Source organism: Tachyglossus aculeatus, chromosome 3 (genome assembly GCF_015852505.1).
Source record: "Tachyglossus aculeatus isolate mTacAcu1 chromosome 3, mTacAcu1.pri, whole genome shotgun sequence".
NCBI lineage: Eukaryota > Metazoa > Chordata > Mammalia > Monotremata > Tachyglossidae > Tachyglossus > Tachyglossus aculeatus.
The window spans coordinates 99,719,481-99,740,404 of NC_052068.1; the positions used below are offsets into that span (position 1 = coordinate 99,719,481).

The 20,924-nt window shown below is 56.7% G+C and overlaps 2 protein-coding genes and 1 pseudogene across 4 annotated transcripts in view; 1 reads left to right on the plus strand and 2 right to left on the minus strand.

Annotated features, from left to right (window-relative positions):
- The window catches only part of KIF24 (kinesin family member 24), a 54,218-nt gene extending 46,184 nt beyond the window's left edge, over window positions 1-8,034 (plus strand). For both annotated transcript variants that reach the window (XM_038743909.1, XM_038743910.1), the window contains exons 11-13: window positions 1,627-3,939; window positions 6,200-6,293; window positions 7,536-8,034. In XM_038743909.1, the coding sequence (XP_038599837.1) occupies window positions 1,627-3,939; window positions 6,200-6,293; window positions 7,536-7,676 (2,548 nt within the window). In that variant the 3' untranslated portion in view covers window positions 7,677-8,034. The remainder of the gene's footprint in view (window positions 1-1,626; window positions 3,940-6,199; window positions 6,294-7,535) is intronic.
- A 2,173-nt stretch (window positions 8,035-10,207) lies between these two features.
- Window positions 10,208-20,924, minus strand: part of UBAP1 (ubiquitin associated protein 1) — a 65,662-nt gene continuing 54,945 nt past the window's right edge. Inside the window, exons 4-8 of one of the 2 annotated variants that reach the window (XM_038744194.1) lie at window positions 18,474-19,379; window positions 13,174-13,419; window positions 11,691-11,792; window positions 11,115-11,260; window positions 10,208-10,306 (exon numbers count right to left, since the gene is read on the minus strand). In XM_038744194.1, coding sequence (XP_038600122.1) covers window positions 11,120-11,260; window positions 11,691-11,792; window positions 13,174-13,419; window positions 18,474-19,379 — 1,395 coding nt within the window. In that variant the 3' untranslated portion in view covers window positions 10,208-10,306; window positions 11,115-11,119. Of the gene's footprint in view, window positions 11,261-11,690; window positions 11,793-13,173; window positions 13,420-18,473; window positions 19,380-20,924 lie in introns of both variants that reach the window. The other variant, XM_038744193.1, reaches the window with a different exon arrangement.
- LOC119926083 lies at window positions 15,614-15,898 on the minus strand (annotated as a pseudogene).

The following is a 20,924-nucleotide window of genomic DNA, read 5'->3' on the forward strand; positions in this document are numbered from 1 at the left end:
AGGCAATTAGGTTGTCCCACGTGGGGCTCACAGTCTTAATCCCCATTTTATACAGGAGGGAACTGAAGAACAGAGAAGTGAAGTGACTTGCCCAAAGTCACACAGCGGACAAGTGGCGGGGCAGGGATTAGAACCCACGACCTTCTAGACTTCTAGACTGTGAGCTCGTTGTTGGGTAGGGTCCGTCTGTATATGTTGCCAATTTGTACTTCCCGGGCGCTTAGTACAATGCTCTGCACACAGGAAGCGCCCAATAAATACGATTGAGTGAATGAATGACCTCTGACTCCCAAGGCCGGGCTCTTGCTGCTTCTCTGCAAGGCTTCTTATCATGTGTGAATTTACCCGAAGCCATAAAAATCTAAAGTTAAGGTCGGATCAGGTCAGAACAATGGAGGGGGAAGAGTGGGGCCCATCATTACATTTACATAGCTCTTTTTCCTCCCTGAAAGTTTCAGGTACTTACGAGGAGTTCAGGGGGAGGGCGGGGGCACTTTGGATACGGAGAACCATTTGAGGTGGCAGGTGTCCAATGGTTGCTATGCGAAGTGCTGCCTAGGTGATCGACTAGCAATCACCAAGCAAGTTATTGGAGAAGCAGCATGACTTAGTGGCAAGAGCCGGGGATTTGGGAGTCAGAGGTCGTGGGTTCTAATCCCGGCTCCGCCACTTGTCAGCTGTGTGACTTTGGGCCAATCACTTCAATCAATCAATCGTATTTATTGAGTGCTTACTGTGGGCAGAGCACTGTACTAAGCGCTTGGGAAGTACAAGTACTTCACTTCTCTGGGCCTCAGTTCCCTCATCTGTAAAATGGGGATGAAGACTGTGAGCCCCGCGTGGGGCAATCTTGTAACCTTGCATCTAAACCGGTGCTTAGAACAGTGCTCGGCACATAGTAAGCACTTAACAAAAACCATTATTATCAGTAGTAATAATAATAATGACATTTAAGGTATTTATTAAGCGCCTACTGTGTGCCAGGCAGTGTTCTAAGCACTGGATCTGTATTTTGAAGTCGCTAAACCATCGACTCACAGAGCTTGGGGGATTTTTGGGAATGATCTCATATATTCCCCACTAGACCATTCCAAACAGAGCCCGGGCTGGGAGTCAGGAGAACTGGGTTCTAATCCAGGCTCAGCCCCTTGCCTGTTGTGTGAGCTAGAGCAATTCACTTTAACACTCCTGGGCCTCAGTTTCCTCAACTGTAAAATGGCAGTTTTAATACCCGTTCTCCCTCCGTCTTGGACCTTAAGCCCAAAGACTGTGTCCAATGGGATTATTTTATATCTAGCCCAGCACTTACTGCGTAGTAAAAGCTTAACGGCCACTTACCACAGCTGTCCTCCTTGGAAAGAATTTAAGGAAGGAAAATTCAGATGCTCCCTTGTTCCAAGGTGCATTGGGCCAATTTTTTTTCTCCCGATCCCATGTCTCCTGCCATTTTAAACCTGTAATCACTTGTTTGGTCCCTCATGAAAACAGAGACAAGAGACAAGTGGCTTCACCCTGGATTATTATGGATTTGATTTTGCCCATTTAATTCCATTTGAAAGCAAAAACAAAATCAAGGTGTTTTTTTTTGGCAGGGGGAAACGTAACATATACCATGTTCCTTTACAGGGTGAAAGAACTCAAGAAAGGGATGAAGTGCTACCCACTGATGACCAGCCAGAGCCATAGGGCCGGACACCTGTCTCCAAAGCGTAACCAATGCTCTTCTTCGGGCCTGCCGGGAGAGAAGAGTTCCCCCAAGAAAGTGAGGCTGGGACGGCAGTCACCTCTCCCACAGGGTTTTAGCCCAGCCAGGCCCAAGGCCTACCCTTTAGCTTTCCACCCGGCTAACATCCCGCTGTCTTCTACCCCCAAGGTAGCTAGCAAAGGGAAGTCCTCCAGAGCCAGCCCGAGCCACGTCTGGCTCGCCCGCACCAGCCCCGTGAAAGGAACGATAAGGGTCGGCTCCTCAGGGAAGAAGAAGGTGGGAGAGGGGGCTTTGGGCTCGGAGAAAGCTCCCCGACGCCCAGCTGAAGCGCCGGGGAACAGAGAGGTTGGCCAGAGTCAGGACGGGAGGCGGGGTAAGAAGGTCCAGACCGTGCAGCCGTTGCAAAAGCAACTCGTGGCCCGAAAGGAGCTTTCTCTCGGGGAGGTCCGCCCGGCGGAGAAGGGCGGCCATGAAGGCGGAAACCGGGCGGCTCGGCCGAGCGCCGGAGGCCGGACTGGGCTCCCTCTCCGCCAGAAAGAGAGGGAGGCCCATCTGCGCTCCTACCATCGGCAGTTTCAGCAGCCGCCCCTTTTCTGTCAGAAGTTGAAATCCCAGCCCCCGGAGTGGCTTCTGTGCCAGTACAGACTGCAGGAAGGCGACGGCCCATCTCCTCCCCGTTCCCAGCCGCAGGACGGCACCCACCTGGAAGACCTGGACGACAGCGATTTCAGCGACGATTCCTTCACGCACGGCAGCCCCGGCACATGTAGCCAGCCTTCCTTCTTCCTTCACCAGAGCGGAGACCGGGGGGCCACGGGACGGCCGGCTGGAGGCGGGGACGCCCTGCTTTTTCGTCTTGGGACCGGCCCGCGAGACAGCGGTCCGGACTCCGGCTGGGATTGCCTCGGCGGGTCATCCCGGGCCCGGGCAGAGGAGCCTAACGGAGACCGCGGCAGGCGGTCTCCCTCCGACTGGAGCCCAGGAGCAGGCCCGGTCTCTCCGGCCACCTCTCCCAACAGCCGGTGCGCCGAGAGGCCTCGCTGCTCTCAGGGCGGTCTCGGGTGCGGTTGGAAAAATGGCTCTGGCATCTCGGTTCATCCCGAATGGTTCACCCGTCCCTCTCCCGCCCTGCCTGACGCCCACTCTGCGTCTCCGGAACGGGAGGTCTCCGGCTTGTCGCCGTCCCCCCTTGCCGACCCAGCGTCTCCAGACATCCCCAGGGAAAGGGAAGGCCACAGTGAAGACCTGGCCCCTCTCACGGGGGCCGTGCTGAGGGAAAGCCAGAGCGACGGAGGAGGGTCGTACAGGGGATCGGGCTCCTCGGTGGAATTCACTTCTGGGCCGGTGGCCCCCCTCACCGCATCCCTCCTCGAGAGTACAGAAGGCGAAGTGTCCGGCGAGACCTTTCCCGAGCCGGGGCAAGATACTCCCGTGACGGGGAAAGGGGTGTCCGATGGGAGAATCCGGAGATGCGGCGGGGAGGCCCGGCCCCTCCTCGGGAAGAAAGGTCCGGCCACAGAGATGGTGGCTGAGCCAACCCGACCCTGTGGGAGGAGAGCGGGCCCTCAGATGGAAGAGTCATGGTTTTCGCTGTCATGTAGTGCAAACGGCCCGGGTTGCAGATGGGGCAGTTCGCCTCCGGTGCCCGTCGGTCAGGGCCCAGCTGGAGATCTGCCCGGCAGGGATGAGCAAGAGGACTTGGTTTTCGGAACCGTGACGGGCAGAGGCTCCTTGAGCGGCCGGTGGTACGACGCGGATTCCGAAGAGACTCCCGAGATCAGGGGCCCGAGCTCCCCCGAAAAGCCTCACCCGATGGTGGAAGGTCCGGCGGGCAGTCTGGGACCCGCCGCTCAGCTAATGCCTGCGGGGCTGCACGCCCCTCTCCCAAATCCAGGGCCTGCCCCATTCCCAGCCCACCTCCCAACCCGAGAGAGCCCACCTTGGGCGGACCCCCCTCGCCAGGACCCGAGCTGGGCAGCGGGACCCTCTAGCTTGTCTCTTAGCGGCGAAGACGTCGGGCAACTCCAACAGCAGCGGATCGGAAGTGTCCTCACGCGGGCTGGCTTCAAACTGGCCACTCAGGCTGGCTGCAAGTCAACTTCCCAGGCCCTCTCTGCCGAGCACGTGGGACTTTTGGCTCGCCAGCCTACTTCGGGGCACCCATCTGGGGCCAGCGGCCAAGCCGGGACCTCTCCGGCGGGGGACTGGCCTGAAGGAGACCTGGAACGAGCCCGGTAAGTTTGGACTTTTCTCCTAAGACCAGGAGCCCCTTGAGTAGGCGATTGAGGAGAGCAGGAAGGTAGTTTTAAAAAAAAAAATCCCACGCTCTACTGTACTGTAGTGGTTCTGCAGGCCAAATGTGTCCCGTTGTCATCATCATATCGAATATCGGCAGGGCCAATCCTATTATAAAGATAACTGGGTGGTTAGGGTGTAAGCTCTTCATGAGCGGGCAACATGTCCCTTTGTTTGCATTTCCCAGCGTTGAGTGATAATAATAATAATAGTAATAATAATGATGGCATTTGTTAATGCTTACTATATGCAAAGCACCATTCTAAGCAAGGGGCGGGGGGGATATGTGGTGATCAGCTTGTCCCGTGTGGGGCTCACAGTCTTAATCCCCATTTTACAGATGAGGTAACTGAGGCACAGAGAAGTTAAGTGACTTGCCCAAGGTCACACAGCAGACAAGTGGCAGAGCTGGGATTAGAACCTCTGACTCCCAAACCCGGGCTGTTCCTACTGAGCCATGCTGCTTCTATAATAATCGTGGGATTTGTTAAGCGCTTACTATGTGCCAAGTACTGTTCTAAGCGCTGAGCAATTCACTGTAACAAAGCGGGCAGTCAATCAACGGTAATACTAGGAATTTTTACAAGCCCTGCCCCGAAAACAGTTCACTCTCTGTATGTGTGGAGGCATACAAAGAACGTAGCACCTCTCCAAAAAAAGGATAAGAGCCATTTTGGTTCCCAGGTTCACCTCATTTCAGGAATGTTAGTGAAACTAAAAATGGTGATGGGACGTCCAACGTATTCACTGCCGCCCTATGGTTCGACAGGGCTACTGGTACCTCGCTCTGTTGACCCTGCCACAAGGACACCCTTCTGCCATTTTTATCAATCAATCGTGTTTATTGAGCGCTTATTGTGTGCAGAGCACTGTACTAAGCGCTTGGGAAGTACAAGTTGGCAACATAGTCAAGATAATTAGTTCAGTGAAAAAAACCGAGAGAAATTTATAAACCTGAGAGGAGCCTAGTCTCCAGACCAGATGGGGATCGGTCATCTCCTGGGTTTCTGCTTTCAGTTCCAGGGTTTCCTGCCAAAAAACCGGAGTCGTTCTATAAAGCCACCTTGTCCTGTTTGATTGGGGGACTGTGAAAATGAGTTGTCCAGGTCTCAAGGAATGAGTCCAGTGAGGGAGAGAAAGTGAAGGGAGGAGGCTCTAGTCTGAAGGCAGGAAGTACTGGGGGACCCGGACTGGAATGGGGGAGACGACAGGAAAGGGGCCTGTTCTCGCACATTATCATGGGAACTGAGGAATTGACCCGCCTTGGCGGATAACACGGACAAAGACGTGTTCCCGCTTAAATGGCAAATGACTACCTGCCCGTCCGGGCAGTCTTCTGTCTGACCCAAAGGGGAGTTGCAGCTAGCTGGAGCCTGGGAGGTGGGTGGAAGGCCCCAGGGCAGGGAGGGGTGCGCTGGTGAAATGCTCTGCCAGCTGGGCAAAAGTCAGGGCAGCCAAAAAAAGCAGCCTATAGGCCCTTGGCAACGCTCCCCTAAAATCTGTGGGACAGGGACCGGGGCCGACCCGATTAACTTAAACACACCCCAGTGCTTTGAACACATAATAAGCAGTAATCATTAATCATTAATTAATCATGATTAATGATTAATGATGATCATTACTGATTAAGCATTAATCAGTTGATGGTATTTATTGAGCACTTATTGTGTGCTTAACAAATACCATGATTATTACAATTGTCATTACTATATGGTAACCGTCTCTAGACTATGAGTTTGTAGTGGGCCGGGAACATCTCTATGAACTGTATCGTATCGCTCCCTCCCGAGCGTGTAGCACAGTGCTCTGCACACAGTAAGCGCTCAATGAATATCATTGATTAGTGGATTAGGACCCCAATCATAATTAGGAGGCTGGACAGGAGGCAGTTAGAGTAATCCAGGTGGGATAGGATAAGTGGTAGCATTAATGTGGTAGCAGCTTGGTTGGGGAGGAAAGGGCGGTTTTTCGTGCTGTTGTGAAGGTGGAACTGACCTGATTTAATGATGGATTAATATGTGGGTTGAATGAGGAAGAGGAGTCACGGATGACGCCGAGGTCCGGGCTTGTGAGGCAGGAAGGATCGTCTACGGCCACGGGCAAGTTAGGGGGAGGACAGGGTTTGGGTGGGAAGATGAGTTCTGTTTTGGACACTTTAAGGCAGCGGTCAGTGATGCCGTTCCTTTCCGGCTCCCCCAGGAAGGTGGTCATCGGAGCCCACCGAGAGCAGCTGGATGAGATGGCCCTGCTGGGTTCCAAGGAGGAGAGTCTGCTGAACCGAATGGCGATGGCGGTGAGTGCCCCGTCGGGAGAAAGGAGGAGGGAAGCTCCCCAATCCCGCCAGCGTGTGGGCGGGCTCATTAGCCTGAGGAGGCTGTTGTCCCGTAATAGTAATAATAATAATAATGATGGTGATGTTGTTGTTAAGCGCTTACTATGTGCCAAACACCCTTCTAAGCACTGTGGGAGAAACAAAGTAATCAGGTTGTCCCACGTGGGGCTCTCATTCATTCATTCATTCAAGAAATGCGATGAATGAATGAATGAATGAATGAGAGCCCCACCTGGGACAACCTGATTACTTTGTCTCTCCCACAGTGCTTACAGTTGAGGTGAGTGAGGCACAGAGAAGTCAAGTGACTGGCCCAAAGTCACACAGCTGATAAATGGCGGAGCAGGGATTAGAACCCAGGACCTCTGAGCTGGTAAGTGGCTCCGGTGTCATTGAATCTCCTGCCTCGGTTTTAGCCCCCGTGGGAGGCTGGCTAAGTGCGGCGTGATGGGTGGGAAGCAGCATGGCCTAGTGGATAGAGCACAGGCCTGGGAGTGAGAAGGGCAGGTGTTCTAATCCCGGCTCCGCCACTTGCCTGCTGTGTGACCTTGGGCAAGTCACTTCACTTCTCTGGGCCTCGATTACCTCGTGGAAAATGGGGACTGAGACCATGAGCCTCTGTGTAATAATAATTAATAATAATGACGGTGTTTATTAAGTGCTTACTATGTGCCAAGCACTGTTCTAAGCGCTGGGGTAGATCAAGGTAATCAGGTTGTCGCAGTCTCAATCCCCATTTCACAGAGAAGTGAAGCGACCTGCCCAGAGTCACATAGCTGATAAGTGGTGGAGCTGTGATTAGAACCCGTGACTTCTGACTCCCAAGCCCGGGCTTTTTCCACTAAGCCACGCTGCCTCTCCACATGGGACAGGGACTGTGTCTAACCCGATGCGGTTGTATCCATCCCAGCGCTTAGTACAGCGCCTGGCACATAGTAAGCACTTAACAAATACCACTATTATTATTACTATTAAGTGGCCTGGTGGCAGCTTTCCCGTTGGCCTGACGAGACGGCAGATGGGTGGGAGGAAGGACCATAGTTGCTGTTCTGAGCCAGCGGGCACTCCAGGCTGCCCGCCTCGCCCTCTCTCCTCCTCGGGCTCGCGGCCGCCGACCCGGGCCACGGCGGGCACAGGGAGCCGGACGCCAGCCGCCCGACCTTTCCCCGTTTTTCACCCGGGTCACGCCGTTTCCTCTCTCAGGACTTTCAGGACTTTGTGGCCCAGCTGGACGAGATCATGGCCCGGAAATCCAAGTGCATCCAGAGCCTGAGGACCCAACTGGGACGGTACCTGGCCCGCCCACCGCCGGCCCCGGCCCCCGAGAGAGCCCCGGCCTCTTAGGAAAACGGGGCAGAGTCGGGCTCCAACGGGGCAGGGGCTAGGGGAGGTGCTGCCAGGCCAGCTTTTTGGACCGTTTCTCGCCTGCAGATGTTTTGATCCCCAGAGAACCCTGAGCGTAAGTAAATGGGAGAGCCAGCTCCTCCTCAGAACCACTCGGAGTCTATCGTGACTTTCCCTCAGCACTGCACCCCTGTGCCCTGGCTCCAGCCAGGGACCCCGCCCAGACCCCTTCCAGGCACCGTCCACCCGTTGCCCAGCTGCCCATCGCCCAGATTAGGTCGGGCTTGGGAGGAAGAATGAGAAACGAGGAGTGCCAGGCCCGGAGGGAGAAAGTGGCTGAGGACGGGGCCGTGGCGGGTCACACGGGGAGGTTAAGGCTGGCTTTGCTCAAAAGGGCTGCCAGGTGGTAGCCACTGGGAAGGCCCCCCGGGCCGGGCAGGTGGTCGGCGTTAGGTTAGGCCCAGAGAGGCCCACCAGCCACCTGTGTGCCCAGCCCCGGGTTAAGCAGAGAGGGGCAGAAACCAGGAGGTTACAGGAAGGCCGGCCAGAGGGAGCTCAGGCTGGACCCCGGCCTCCCCATCGCACTCCCCAGAGGTCACGACCCCGCCGCCTGCCGCTCCGCTCTCTGCCCATCTTCACCCCTCCGCCCCGACCCCGGCCGGAAGCCAGCAAGTGTCTGACTTGGTTTGGAACTTGACTGCATGGGGGTTTTCGATTCCCTGAGCCCTGGGCAAACCGCGCCGGGTAGTCGCTCAATAAAGAGCAGCCCGAGGCCAGCCAAACACTCTCAAGCCCCCAGAGGAGCTGGCGATGCGAGCGTCCCCTTGCAGGCGGGGTGGTGATGACTGCTGAGGCACCATCCACACTCTCTCGCTTGGTAGGTGAGCGCCAGACAAGATCCGTCCCCACATATGCAGGCTTATGTGTCCTGCCTGGGGTCAAGGCTGGCATCGGTTAAGCGCTTGCTATGTGCCAGGGACCGTGCTGGGGTAGATATGAGCTAGTCAGGTTGGACACAGTCCACATCCCACCTTGGGACTCACCGTCTTCATCTCCATTGTACAGATGAGAAAACTGAGGCACAGAGAAGCCAAGTGACCCGGAAGAGCCAACTTCAAGTCTACGTCGCTTCTCTGTGCCACGGTTTCTTCATCTATAAAATGGGGACGCCATACCTGTTCTCCCTCCTAGGACTGTCGGCCCCCTGTGGGTCATGGCCTGTGTCAGATTTGGCTACTGCAGCGCTTTATTATTAGCAAAAAAAAAAAAAAAAAAAAAAAAAAGACTTCTGCTTCAATCACACCCTGCACCAGCAGTCCCAGCGAGGCCTTTTCCCCAGCCTGGCCAGGGGCCCCCGGCAATTCCTTCTCCCTGTCCCCCTTTCCCACCCCGGGCTCCCTTTCTAGAGGTTTCTTTCATTTCCTCCCTGGCACAGTCCACGCCGCCCCGGCCCCCAGGGAAAAAAACCACGCGGGCAAGGAGCCCAGCTGCCTGACCCGCAGCCGGGGGAAAGGGCGGGGCGTGCAGCAGGGCCCAAAAGGGAGGCTCCAAGTCTGCCCCGGAGCCCCCTCAGAGTGGGGGAGGTGGGGGGGGCACACAATCCTCCATGTGGAGGTCTCTTTGGGGGCTGACTAGCTGCGAAGGTCCCCAGCGCCCCTCTCCCGAGGACCACCGCTAGCAGGAGAGCGTCAACAGGGAGGAGTTTTCTTCGCGGTGCCCTCGCGGATCCCTCTGGATTTAGGACCAAGAGCGCGTGCCCAACCCGCTCTGCCGGCCGCCTGGCCGGCCCACCCGCATGGACTTGGCCCGGGGAGGCCTGGGCGGATGTGACCGCAGGCCACCAGCTCGGCCCATTCCCTACCTCACTTTACCGCCGGGGATCAAAAAGGCAGGAAAGCAGGGAGCGGCCCCTGGCCGGATCCCCCCTTGGAACCAGAGCTGGCTGCCGGGGGGCGGAGCGGACAGTGGGAGCGGTGCTGCTGCTTCTGGGCTGTGACCTGTGGGGTCCCGGAGCGCCTGGGGGAGGTGGGGAGAGGGGCGGCCTCTCCTCCCAGGGTCGGATGTACTGGTGCCATGGCTACGGGAACATGGCACGGATCTGGGGGGTGTGGCCGTGCCCCAGCCCTGAGAGAAAGTTCCCGCCCCCGGGCCAGACGGAGCCCGGCGGATGGCTGAGCACCTGGCCGGAGAAACTTACCACAAACCCGGCACCGCAGATCCTCCTCCCCTCCAAACCCCACCAGGGCGGAAACTCCAGCAGGGTGACTTTTTTTTTTAGGTTTTTATTAGTAGTTCTTTCTGCAGAATTAAAATATTTAGCAAATTCTCCCGTAGATTCATCAAGGCTACTTTATGTATTTAGATCTTTAACAATGTACAACATAATACACTTCGTGCTATCAAAACGGAGCCCCCCCCCCCCCCAAAACTGATTTCGAGTAACTAGGCGGGTACAGAGTATGTCGTTCTGAAGCTCAGGGCTCTCCTCCGAGAAGAGTGTGGGAGGGAAAAAAATCAAAACTAATGCTGTGTTAGAAGGGCAGCTGGTTTTTATTAAAAGTGCTTGAGGACTTCCTGTTTCGACACTGACTCGCTCAGACGGGCGGGCGGGCGTGCGGCCGACTCATTCCCTAGAAGGGAAATCTGCTTAAATAACCTACCTACGGCCTGGGGCGGTGAGGCCAGGGTGACAGGGTCAAGGCTGACCTCAAGGCCCCAGGAGATGCCCGGGAGGTGGGGGCGGGGGGAAGACCCGTGGCACGCTGACTGCCGCCGCTGACACGGGGAGAATCCGGGGACCAGAACGGGAAACCAAAGGGGCGCCTTCATCCCGCAAGGGCTTCTGGCAAACCAGTGTTGCACTAAGTCAGAGACCAACTCTCCACTCGGCTTTCGAAAGAAACCAAAGACTTTCCATTGCACTACAGACTCCACCTCGTCTGTCCAGCCGGGCTGTGACAGCGGGGGCCGTCCCGGCCGCGCACAGTGTAAAAGCAGCCCCGAACCAGGGCGGCCTCTCCCCGGAGGCCCCCTCAGCCCGCCCTCCCGGCCCGATGGTCCAAGGCCCTGGGAGGTCTGGTCGGGACCTACGGTGAACTCCGGCGGGGGCGGGGTGGCCAAACAACCCTCCGTGGCTAGGCTGGTGGGGAGGCAGGGAAGGAGAGGGTGACCCGGGGCAGGGGGATGGGGGCGCAGGGGCGAGGGGAAGGGTTTCCCCCAATGAAAACCTCAAAATAAAACCCATTAAGGGTTCTGACCAGGGCCTCCCCGGACCAAAGAGAAGCTGGTATTTCCAACGACGTACAAAAGAAAAAAGATCCCCGAGAAATCCACCCTTCTCCGTCCCGGGGGAAGAGCAAGGGGCAGGCCGGTCTCCGCCAGGTGGGCCGGTGCCATCTCGGGGGGTTGGGGGACAGGGGGCCGTCGGGGTGGGGGTACCGTTTTCAGCTGGCCCCCGCTCGCGCCATGAGGTCTTCCAAGGCATTGTCCTGGTCGTTGTTGTGTAACAACAAAACTTCCTTAATGTCCTTCAGTTCAAAGCCCATCTCTTTAAACTTACTCATTAACTGGAGGAATTCTGTGGTCTGCAAGGAGAGGGGGGGATGGTTACAATGAGGCTCCTGTGGTCACCGGACCTCCCGAGACCGGGCGAGCCTCCGCCGCCCAAAGCCCCGGCCTCTTTGCTCCTGCCCCTGGGCATCACTGGGAACCAAAGCCGCCCGCCAGGGTCGCTGCTCTGCCCACCCCGGCTGACCCTCGGGTCATTCTGGGGCTATGCCCTGCTGCGGGGGCGAAGCCCAGGGAGGCGGGAGGGGAGGGTGGGCTTCGGAGGCTGGACGGGGCCTGGACAAGAAGCCCCCTTGCAACCCGGTTGCCAGGAGGGGCACCAGTTTAATGCGATGCTCGGGTTGGGAGGATCTCCTGGCTGCAGAGAGAGGGGCCGGGAGCCTGCTAGGGGGGACCCCTCCCGTGGGCCGAGCGGAAAGACCCCGACCGAGCCGACGGCAGTCTCACCTTCTCCTCTGAGCACTGGCACACCTCCAACGCTTCCTCCACCAGCAGCGGGTCGAACCCCTTCTCGCAAAGCTGCCCGTGGGCAAACAGGTAATCGAGAACCTGCGAGAAGCAACACGGCGTGACCATCCTGCCCCGGAGACTGGGCCCACCCGGGCAGCCACCGGACGCGGGGAGCGGTCGAAGCGGCGGCAGTTGCGGGGCGTCCGCCGAGGGCCGGGGCACGGGACCAGGCGCTCCAAAGATACGGGATGACCGAGTGACGCGTTTCCTGCCCGCCCTGGGCTTATCGCCCAATGGGGGATTCGAGCATCTACGAGCGGGTGAAGGGGGCTGTGCTCTCAGGGGTGAGGCGGGGGAGAGCCCGGGACGCTCTGACGATTTTGACACCTGTCTACATGTTTTGTTTTGTTGTCTGTCTCCCCCTTCTAGACTGTGAGCCCGTTGGGGGGTAGGGACCATCTCTGTATGTTGCCAACTTGTACTTCCCAAGCGCTTAGTATGGTACTCTGCACACAGTAAGCGCTCAATAAATATGACAATGAATGAATGGGGAAGGATGGTTCGAGGGATAAGTCCATCCACATGCCCCGAGGCTGGGCCCAAACCTCCGGCCCGACCCCTCCCTCCCCAGTGCCTCTGCCCTCTTTCCCCTCCCCGGCAGCAGGTGGTGTTGCCGAAGCGCAGCCCCCACTGGAAGCTTGGCAGGAGGGAATAATAATAATGATGATGATGATGGCATTTGTTAAGCACTTACTATGTGCCAAGCACTGTTCTAAGCACTAGGGTTGTCCCACATGGGGCTCACAGTCTTCATCCCCATTTTCCACATGAGGTAACTAAGGCCCAGAGAAGTTACGTGACTTGCCCAAAGTCACACAGCTGACAAGTGGAGGAGCTGGAATTAGAACCCATGACCTCCGACTCCCAAGCCCGTGCACTTTCCACTGAGCCACGCTGCTTCTCGGCGGTAGGTCAGTCATCGTATTTACTGAGCGCTTACTGTGTGCGCTAAGTGCATAGGTGTGGGACAGGAGTGCTGGGGGTGCAGGAAGCAAGGGGAGAAAGGATTCATTCATTCAGTTGTATTTACTGAGTGCTCACTCTGTGCAGAGCACTGCACTAAGCGCTTGGGAATGTACAATGCAACAATAAAGAATGGCAATCCCGGCCCACAACAAGCTCACAGTCTAGAAGGGGGGAGATACAGCCCTCTAGACTGGAAGCTCGTTGTGGGCAGGGAATGTGTTTGTATATTGTCGTATTGTACTCTCCCAAGCGCTTAGTACGGTGCTCCGCCCACAAGTAAATGCTCAATAAATATGAACCTGAACCCCCCCACCATCTCTCCCAGCCGCTCCCGGGAGGGGCCGTCACACCACAACCCACCCCTGTGATGCCCGCCGAAACCCAGCCCCGAGGACGGGCTGGGGGCCCGGCTCACGGCCGACCGTCCCTCTGCCCGCCGGGCCGTGCCACTCACCTGCTCTATGTTCTCTCCTTTCTTCCTCATGGCTTTCAGGACGCACTGGTAGGAGTAGCCCATGTTGACGACCGTTTCCACGCAATGCCGCTCGCCGGACGACAGGCCCTGCAGGTCGGGGGAGGCCGGCCCGCTGGACCAGGTGGAGCAGCCGGTGGGGGTGGTCGTGGTGGCCGGGGGGGTGGCGGGCCGGGGGGTGGAGGTGGCACTGGGCACTTGCGACGGTGGGGCGTTGTTGGTTGGGACCTGAGAGGCGGAGAGAATAAGGCACGGAGGGTTAAGCGGAGGAGGAAGACAGTAGCCCCGGGCGGGCAGGGCAGGATGCTATCCCGCTCACCCACGAACAGACCCAGTTTCCCCAGCCTGACCCGCCCCCACCCCGCGTCATCCCATCATCCCTAAACCAGTCTCCTCTTTGGGATGACCCCTGCCTGGAGGCGGGGACCAAACCTAGGCCGGAGAAGAAGGGAGGGGAGGGAGGGGCTTCTTCACACCCTTTCCAGGAAGCCTTCCCAGTCGGGCACTACTCTCCCCTCCCTGGCTGCCCCGGGCCACCCGCAGTTCCCTGAGCATGCCCATCCTCGTGTAGGGTGCCAGGGAAAAAAAAATCAAAGCAATTCCTACCAAAACGGCCAAGTTGGAAAGGAAGCCACACTGAAAACACCCAAGAGTCAACAACAGCATGACGGCAACAAATGAGGAAACTTCCACCGCTCCCAAACAGGGTTGCAAGAGGGTCAGGGGCTGGGCGCTTACTTCCTGCCTACGGTTGACTGAAGCCCATTTCTGATTAAAGCTGGTTTCCAGTCCATTTGTTCAACGGCAGAATGACTTTCCAACGCCAGAGGCTTTGGACATCTTAATGAATCTCCCCGGTACTCAGACAAAACCCAACGCGCTGGGTGGGCAAACTCAGAGGGGTAGCGAGTTCAGCCCTCACCTGAGAACACCACCCCCCAGCTGCCCTACCCGGTGGGCAAGCGGGTCTGGGCGGCTCCCACTTGGAATAACAGTCCTCTCGGGCCAAGCAAGAGGGTGGCCGTTTGGCATCTCCAGGCCCTTCCTTCCCGCTTCCTTTCTCTGGGGTGGCAAAGTCCTGACCCCCTTACTGGAAAGAAGTAATTGGGGCCGGGCTGGTCTCGGCGGGGACTCTCCGGACCCTGGGGGTTTTGACTGGACCATCGACCTGATGGGTCACAACTGCCCCCTTCCACCTGCCCTGTGCCCAGACAGCCAATTTTAGAGTCTCCCTCCCTCCCCATTGCACATAACTGCACACACACTGTGTACAGACTTCTGCACACCAGGACGCGGGCCATGGACCCTCAGGAGCAGTGAGGCCCAGGGGAAGTCACCCTGCCCGGCTCCGGGGCGCCACGGGACGGGGGGATCCCGAGTTCTGGGGCCGGGGTCGGCGGGGCGAGGGGATGTGTGTATGGAGGATGCTATCGGCTGGGTCGGGAGGACTTGGTCGTAACCTGAAGCCCATCTAGGGCTGGTTGCCTCAACCCAGAAGGCCCTGGGGGTGGGGTGGGCAGCTCAGCGGCCCGGGAGTCTCCCCCAGAGGTAGACGACACCCGGGACACATCCAGAAGGAACAGAGAGGGGCAGACATCGCTGAACTGGTGCTGGGGAGAAGCGGGCTGCGACTGTCGGCCTGCCCCCAAGGAGGGCCGTCTCCAGGCATCCTACGTCCTGCCTATTCAAACCCATTCATGCATTCATTCAGTCGTATTTATTGAGCACTTACTGTGTGCAGACCACTGTACCAAGCGCTTGGAAAGTACAATATAGTATACGTCCTCCCCGCAGTGGAGCCCCTTCAGAGAAGATGTGTGCCCAGGCCAAGGGGAAAGGAAGATGGTAGAGGTTTCAACTCTTCGCTACTCAATGAATAATAACAATGCCCTCTGCCACCGATGCCCAAAGGGCACTGATTCCTCCCCAGGCCCACACCTGCCCCTGGGCCGGTGCCACCCCAGAGAGGAAGAGGAATTTGGAACGGCCAGAGGGTTCCAACACCCTTCATAGGCGCTCAGCTCTGACGCCCGTGTGGGACCCGATTATTTTTTCTCTCTCCCAATGCTCAGTAAGGTGCCTGGCACATAACTGTGGTACCTGTTACACACTTACCATTTTGTGGGGGGTGGAATTTGTTAATAATAATAATAACATTTGTAAAGTGCTTACTATGTACAAAGCACTGTACTAAGCGCTGGGGAGGATATAAGGTGATCAAGTTGTCCCACGGGGGGCTCACAATCTTAATCCCCATTTTACAGATGAGGTAACTGAGGCACAGAGAAGTTAAGTGAATTGCCCAAAGTCACACAGCTGACAATTGGTGGAGCGGGGATTCGAACCCATGACCTCTGACTCCCAAGCCCGGGCTCTTTCCACTGAACCACACTGCTTCTCAAAATTTTCAATTCCCCAACGGGGGAAAGGCACCTATCCCGGAAGTACTGCAATACCAGGCCGATACGTGGAGGGAACGGAGCAAGCTCCCAACCCACCTCCTGTCTCTATATGTTGCCAACTTGTACTTCCCAAGCGCTTACTACAGTGCTCTGCACACAGTAAGCGCTCAATAAATACGATTGAATGAATGAATGAATGAAGCTGCTTAACACAGGGTCTTCACATCGAAGACGTATCAGATATTAAACTGATAAGAACAGATACTACACCTGATCTTCTGTGTCAAACACTGTTCTGAAGCGCCGGGGTAGGGATGAGTTACAATTATTTAGTCAGCGTTTCACCGAGAACTCTTCTAACTGTAAAAGCACCCCCAGTTTCCCAAGGTGAGAAAGGGACCGGGGTCATTCAGAGACACCCACCCTCGTTCCACTGTCCCCAGGCCCGGCTGCAGTCACCACGAGTCAGGGGACCGGCAGGGTGCTGGGCGGCTAGACAATCGCCCTCTCTGCAGCAGACGCATCTGATTCAGTACAACGCTGCTGCTGCCGTGGGATATGCAAGGGGCACCGGGGGCCTGAACTCCCTTCATGAACTAACGCGCAGGAAGAACGGAAAACAAGTTTCTAGGAAAGAGCAGGTCTGACATATCTATTCTATTTATTTTATTTTGTTAGTATGTTTGGTTTTGTTCTCTGTCTCCCCCTTTTAGACTGTGAGCCCACTGTTGGCTAGGGACTGTCTCTAGAGGTTGCCAATTTGTACTTCCCAAGCGCTTAGTACAGTGCTCTGCACATAGTAAGCGCTCAATAAATACAATTGATGATGATGATGATGGACAAGTCCGATGGTAAGGCAGATCCACTGGTCAGTAACATCCGAATGCCTACTAGGGGCAGAGCGCCGCACTGAGAGCTTGGGAGACTCCAAAAGTTAGTAGACATGGCCTCTGACGTCAGGAGCTAATAGTCTAGTGGGGGGAGATGGACATTAAAATGAATTACAAGTAGGTGGGACAAGAAAGTTGGGAGCTTATTACCTCAGTGCTTAGTACAATGTATGACACAAAGCGCCTTTTTTAAAAATAGTATTCGTTAAGTGCTTGCTGTATGCCAGGCACTGTACTAAACCGTTGGGATGGATACAGGCTAATCAGGTTGGACTCGGTCCATGTTCTACATGAGGCTCAACAAATACACTTATCATTATTATTATTATTAGCTTCAGTATGGAAGAGAAGTACTACGAGTGGCTGTGAATTGACACAAGGGAGGAGGGGAGGAGGGTGGGCGGGTAGGGGAGAGTGAGCTTAGGGGGAGGCCTCCTGGAAGGGATGAGATTTCAGGAGGGCTTTGAAAATGGGGAGAGCTGGGGTCTGGAGGACATGAAGTGGAAAGGAGTGGGTGAGGTGTTGGCAACAGGAAGCAGCCACACAACGTGGGTCACTCCAAAACTTGAGAATAATAATAATAATAATAATAATAATATAATAATAATGTTGGTATTTGTTAAGCGCTTACCATGTGCAAAGCACTGTTCTAAGCGCTGGGAAGCGGCGGGAGCTCGTGGCTAGACCCCGGGCCTGGGGGTCAGAAAGAGCTGGGTTCTAATCCCGGCTCTACCACTTCTCTACTGTGTGACCTTGGGCAAGTCGATATTAATGACCGTCTCCCCCCTAGACTGTTGGCTCATTGTGGGCAGGGAATGTGTCTGCTTATTATTATACTGGACTCTTCGAAGAAATTAGTACAGTGCTCTGACCACAGTAAGCGCTCCATAAAAACGAGTGAACGAATGAACTTTTCTGGGCCTCAGTTACCTCACCTGTAAAATGGGAATTAAGGCTGTGAGCCCCACATGGGTCATGGAATGCATCCAAGCTGATCAGCTTGCATCTGTTTGTTGTTATATTGTACTCTCCCAAGAGCTTAGTACAGTGCTTTGCGCACAGTAAGTGCTCAATAAATACGATTGAACAAATGAATGAATCTACCCCAGTGCTACAGTGCCTGGCACACAGTAAGCACCTAACAGATGCCATTCAAAAAAGTCCCAAGTGCTTAGTACAGTGCCTGGCACTTAGTAAGCACTTAACAGATGCCATTCAAAAAAGTCTAGTGCTTAGTACAGTGCTGTGTACACTGTAAGCGTTCAATGAATACCACTGACTGACCCAACCCACCACAAATGCCTTGTCAGGCGTGGTCCTGACCCCATCTTCTAATCAGAAACTAAGTCCATTTAAAGGCCATTAAGGTAGGGATGGTCAGGGAGCGTCCACCGGCAGGCTTGTGGTTGGAGGCGAGTGGGAGGGAAGAGGAGAAGTCCTCAGGTCACCGCCTTCCCAAGTTCCTGCCCACAACATCCACCCACCTTCTGCTCTAAATCTCCAACTTCCTTAGATCGTCTTAAGGATCAGTAAGTTTGGGCCCGCCAGGTGAAGGTGGATGCGACCACCACGGTAAAAAAAAAGTTAGGTGGGTCACACCCACCTTCACCCGGTGGCCCCAACCTTACCGATTCTTACCGATTTATCTATTCTAAATGCTATCTGCTAAGTACCTAATAAGCGCAGGCCCTCTACTAGGCCCAATGCCCAACTTTGTATCTAACCCAGCGCTTAGTACAGTGCCCACCCAGTAAACACGGAAATACCAAAGAGCGCCCCAAAAACAAGCAAACCAAAAAAAAAAAAAAAAAGACCCAGTCCACGTCCCACACGACGCTCACGGTCTCACACTCCATTTTCCGGGTGAGGTGACCGAGGCCCAGAGGAGTGACGTGACTTGCCCGGGCTCTGTCCACTAGGCCAAGCCGCTGCCCCCCGGACCGGCCAAGGCTCTGCGGCCAGGCGGGCGCAGGACGGAGACCCGCCTTACCGTGACCGTCGCGCTCCGCGAGCCCCGTTCTTCCGTGCTCTCGGCTGCCGGGGACGGGGAAGGCAGCCGGGCGGAAGGGGAGCGGGCCGCCGTCTCCGGCCCGCCGTTCGCGCCCTGAGCCGAAAGCCCCGGCCCCTGGTGTCCGTTGAGGTCGCCGGCTCGGTTCTGGGAGCGGGCCTTTAGGGAACTGAGGAAAGTGCCGTTGGGGAGGCAGGCGGTGCCGCGGAAAGTGCTCGCGAGCTGCGCCGTCTTCTGCTCGCCCTCCTCCGAGTCGAGCTTGGGGAAGGACAGGGATTTGATATTGCTCACGGGGGGGCCGGGCGGGAGGGAGACTTTGGAAGACATCGACATCCTCTCCCGGCCGCCCAGCTGCGGCAACGTGACGAAGCCGTTGGGCTTGTGAAGGGGCTTGAAGTCCAGGGCGGCCCGCTCCAGGGAGGCCAGGACCTCCTGCTCCTGCAGCAGCGCCCCGGGTCCTCCTTTGGGCAAGTTGCTGTCCAGGATCTGGGCCACGAGGGGCCCGGGGGTTCCCGCCAGAATGTTCCGCAGCTCCTCTTTCTCGTCGATCGTCTTTAACTCCAGGTTATCGAACGGGTCCTCTTCGCACTCGAAGTCGGCGGGGTTGAAGGCCGCCGCGTCGGCCTGGGGCGGGCTCAGCGCCTTGGGCTTCGGGGCGCTGCTGCTGACCCGGGTTGGGGTGAGGATGTTGTTGTGCTGCAAGCTGGCGAGGATGGGGTTAATGGGAGGCGGGACGTCCGTCGGGCCGGGGGGCTCGGCATCGGGACCAGGACCAACCCGCCCCGCGGCTTCCGCTCCCGCCTTTCGCTCGGCTTCCCGCTGCGCTTCCTGGATCTTCTGGACGTCTTCGGCCCACTCGATGGTCTTCCTCTCCAAGGCGAAGTCATACTGCAAGGCACAGAGACACGGTGAGTCGGCTGGGGTGGGGTGGGTGGGGGGCCCCAAGGCCACAGACGACCCCCTGATGACGCCAGGGCCGCCCACGGCTCCTACCGCTGCTACTGGCCGAGCGCCCGCTTTGTCCAGAGCCCTCCAATGAGCGCGGGGGAATTGAGACGGCCCCCCGAGACTGACCCCGGCTACTGGGAGTTTACGACCTAGGGGGCTGGGCAGGGGTAGGCAGATGGAAACGATAATACCCGTGGTATCTGTAAAGAGCCTGCTACGTGTCAAGATACAAGACAGTCAGGTCGGGCATAGTACCCGTCTCACATGGGGCTCACGATCTAAGCGGGAGGGGGAAGAGGAACCGAATCCCCCTTTTACACAGCAGGTCCCTGAGGCTCAGAGAAGTGAAGTGCCTTGCCCAAGGTCACGCGGCAGACCAGGGGGTGGAGCCGGGAGTAGAACCCGTGTCCTCCGGCTCCCAGACCCGTGCTCTTTCCATGGGTTTAGATCACGGTAAAGACCTCTGCGATCTCGCGGGCGGAAATCACCTCTTCCAACTCCCTTGAACTGTACCTACCCAAGAGCTTAGGAAAGCGCTCCGCACAGAGTTACAGGCTCAGTCGGTACTTGGTGGGATAAAAATACAGAAACGTTCATGTCGATGGCAACCATTATCCCCCCTTGCCCCTACCTCTATAATCCAATAAGGGCCAAGTCCCCGACATTTCAAATACTGGCAAAAACTGGGATCCTGTATTCTGTTCGCATGGAGGGGGTGGAGCTGGGGTCCACACTGGGGCTGCAGGGAGGGGGCCCCCAGGACGGAGGAATCAAACCGGGCCCATTTCATTTCAAGGGGCTGCACCGTGTCCTACGTCGCTGCATCGACCCGGCCTCCCAGGACCTTCATCCCCTCCGTTGGGATGAGGGCTGAAGCTGATGGAAGGCCAACTTCCCCACCCCGCGGTCTGCGCTTTGCTCAACGGTCCTGTTTCCAACCGGACCAGTTCACCCGCTGGTTCTCGTTATGCTCTTAGCTTCCCTCCTGGGACCTTTTCTTAACCTGGAAGCGCCTACCAGGCGACAGTTGGAATGGTCATCGCTGGATTATGGCCGGCACATCCAATTTGAGCACTCCCCAATCCACAGGGGAGGAACTTGCCCAGAGCCAGGAAAGGAATGGTAGCCCAGGCCTCCGGGGATCAGCCACCCCCGAATCCGAGTTCATGGAGTTGCCCACTCTAGTCGCCCAAAAAGAGTCACAGGGGCCCACACGGCCCTGCCCTAATTAGGAACTGTCGTTCCCACACGCTGAGGGGCATATGGTGAGAGGAATCTCCCTCTGGGCAAACCACGCAGAAGGTTTCCTTCCTGAGGCTGACGGGCCAGAGTCCAGCAGGATCGTCTGGGCCGTATCTGGGCATCGGAAGCACTGTGCCATTCTTCCATAAAGTGGCATGAATACTGGGGGGGGTGGCTAAGTGAGATGAACACAGTACCCCTCTACCGTTACCACTGAGAAGCAGCGTGGCCTGAGAGTCAAAC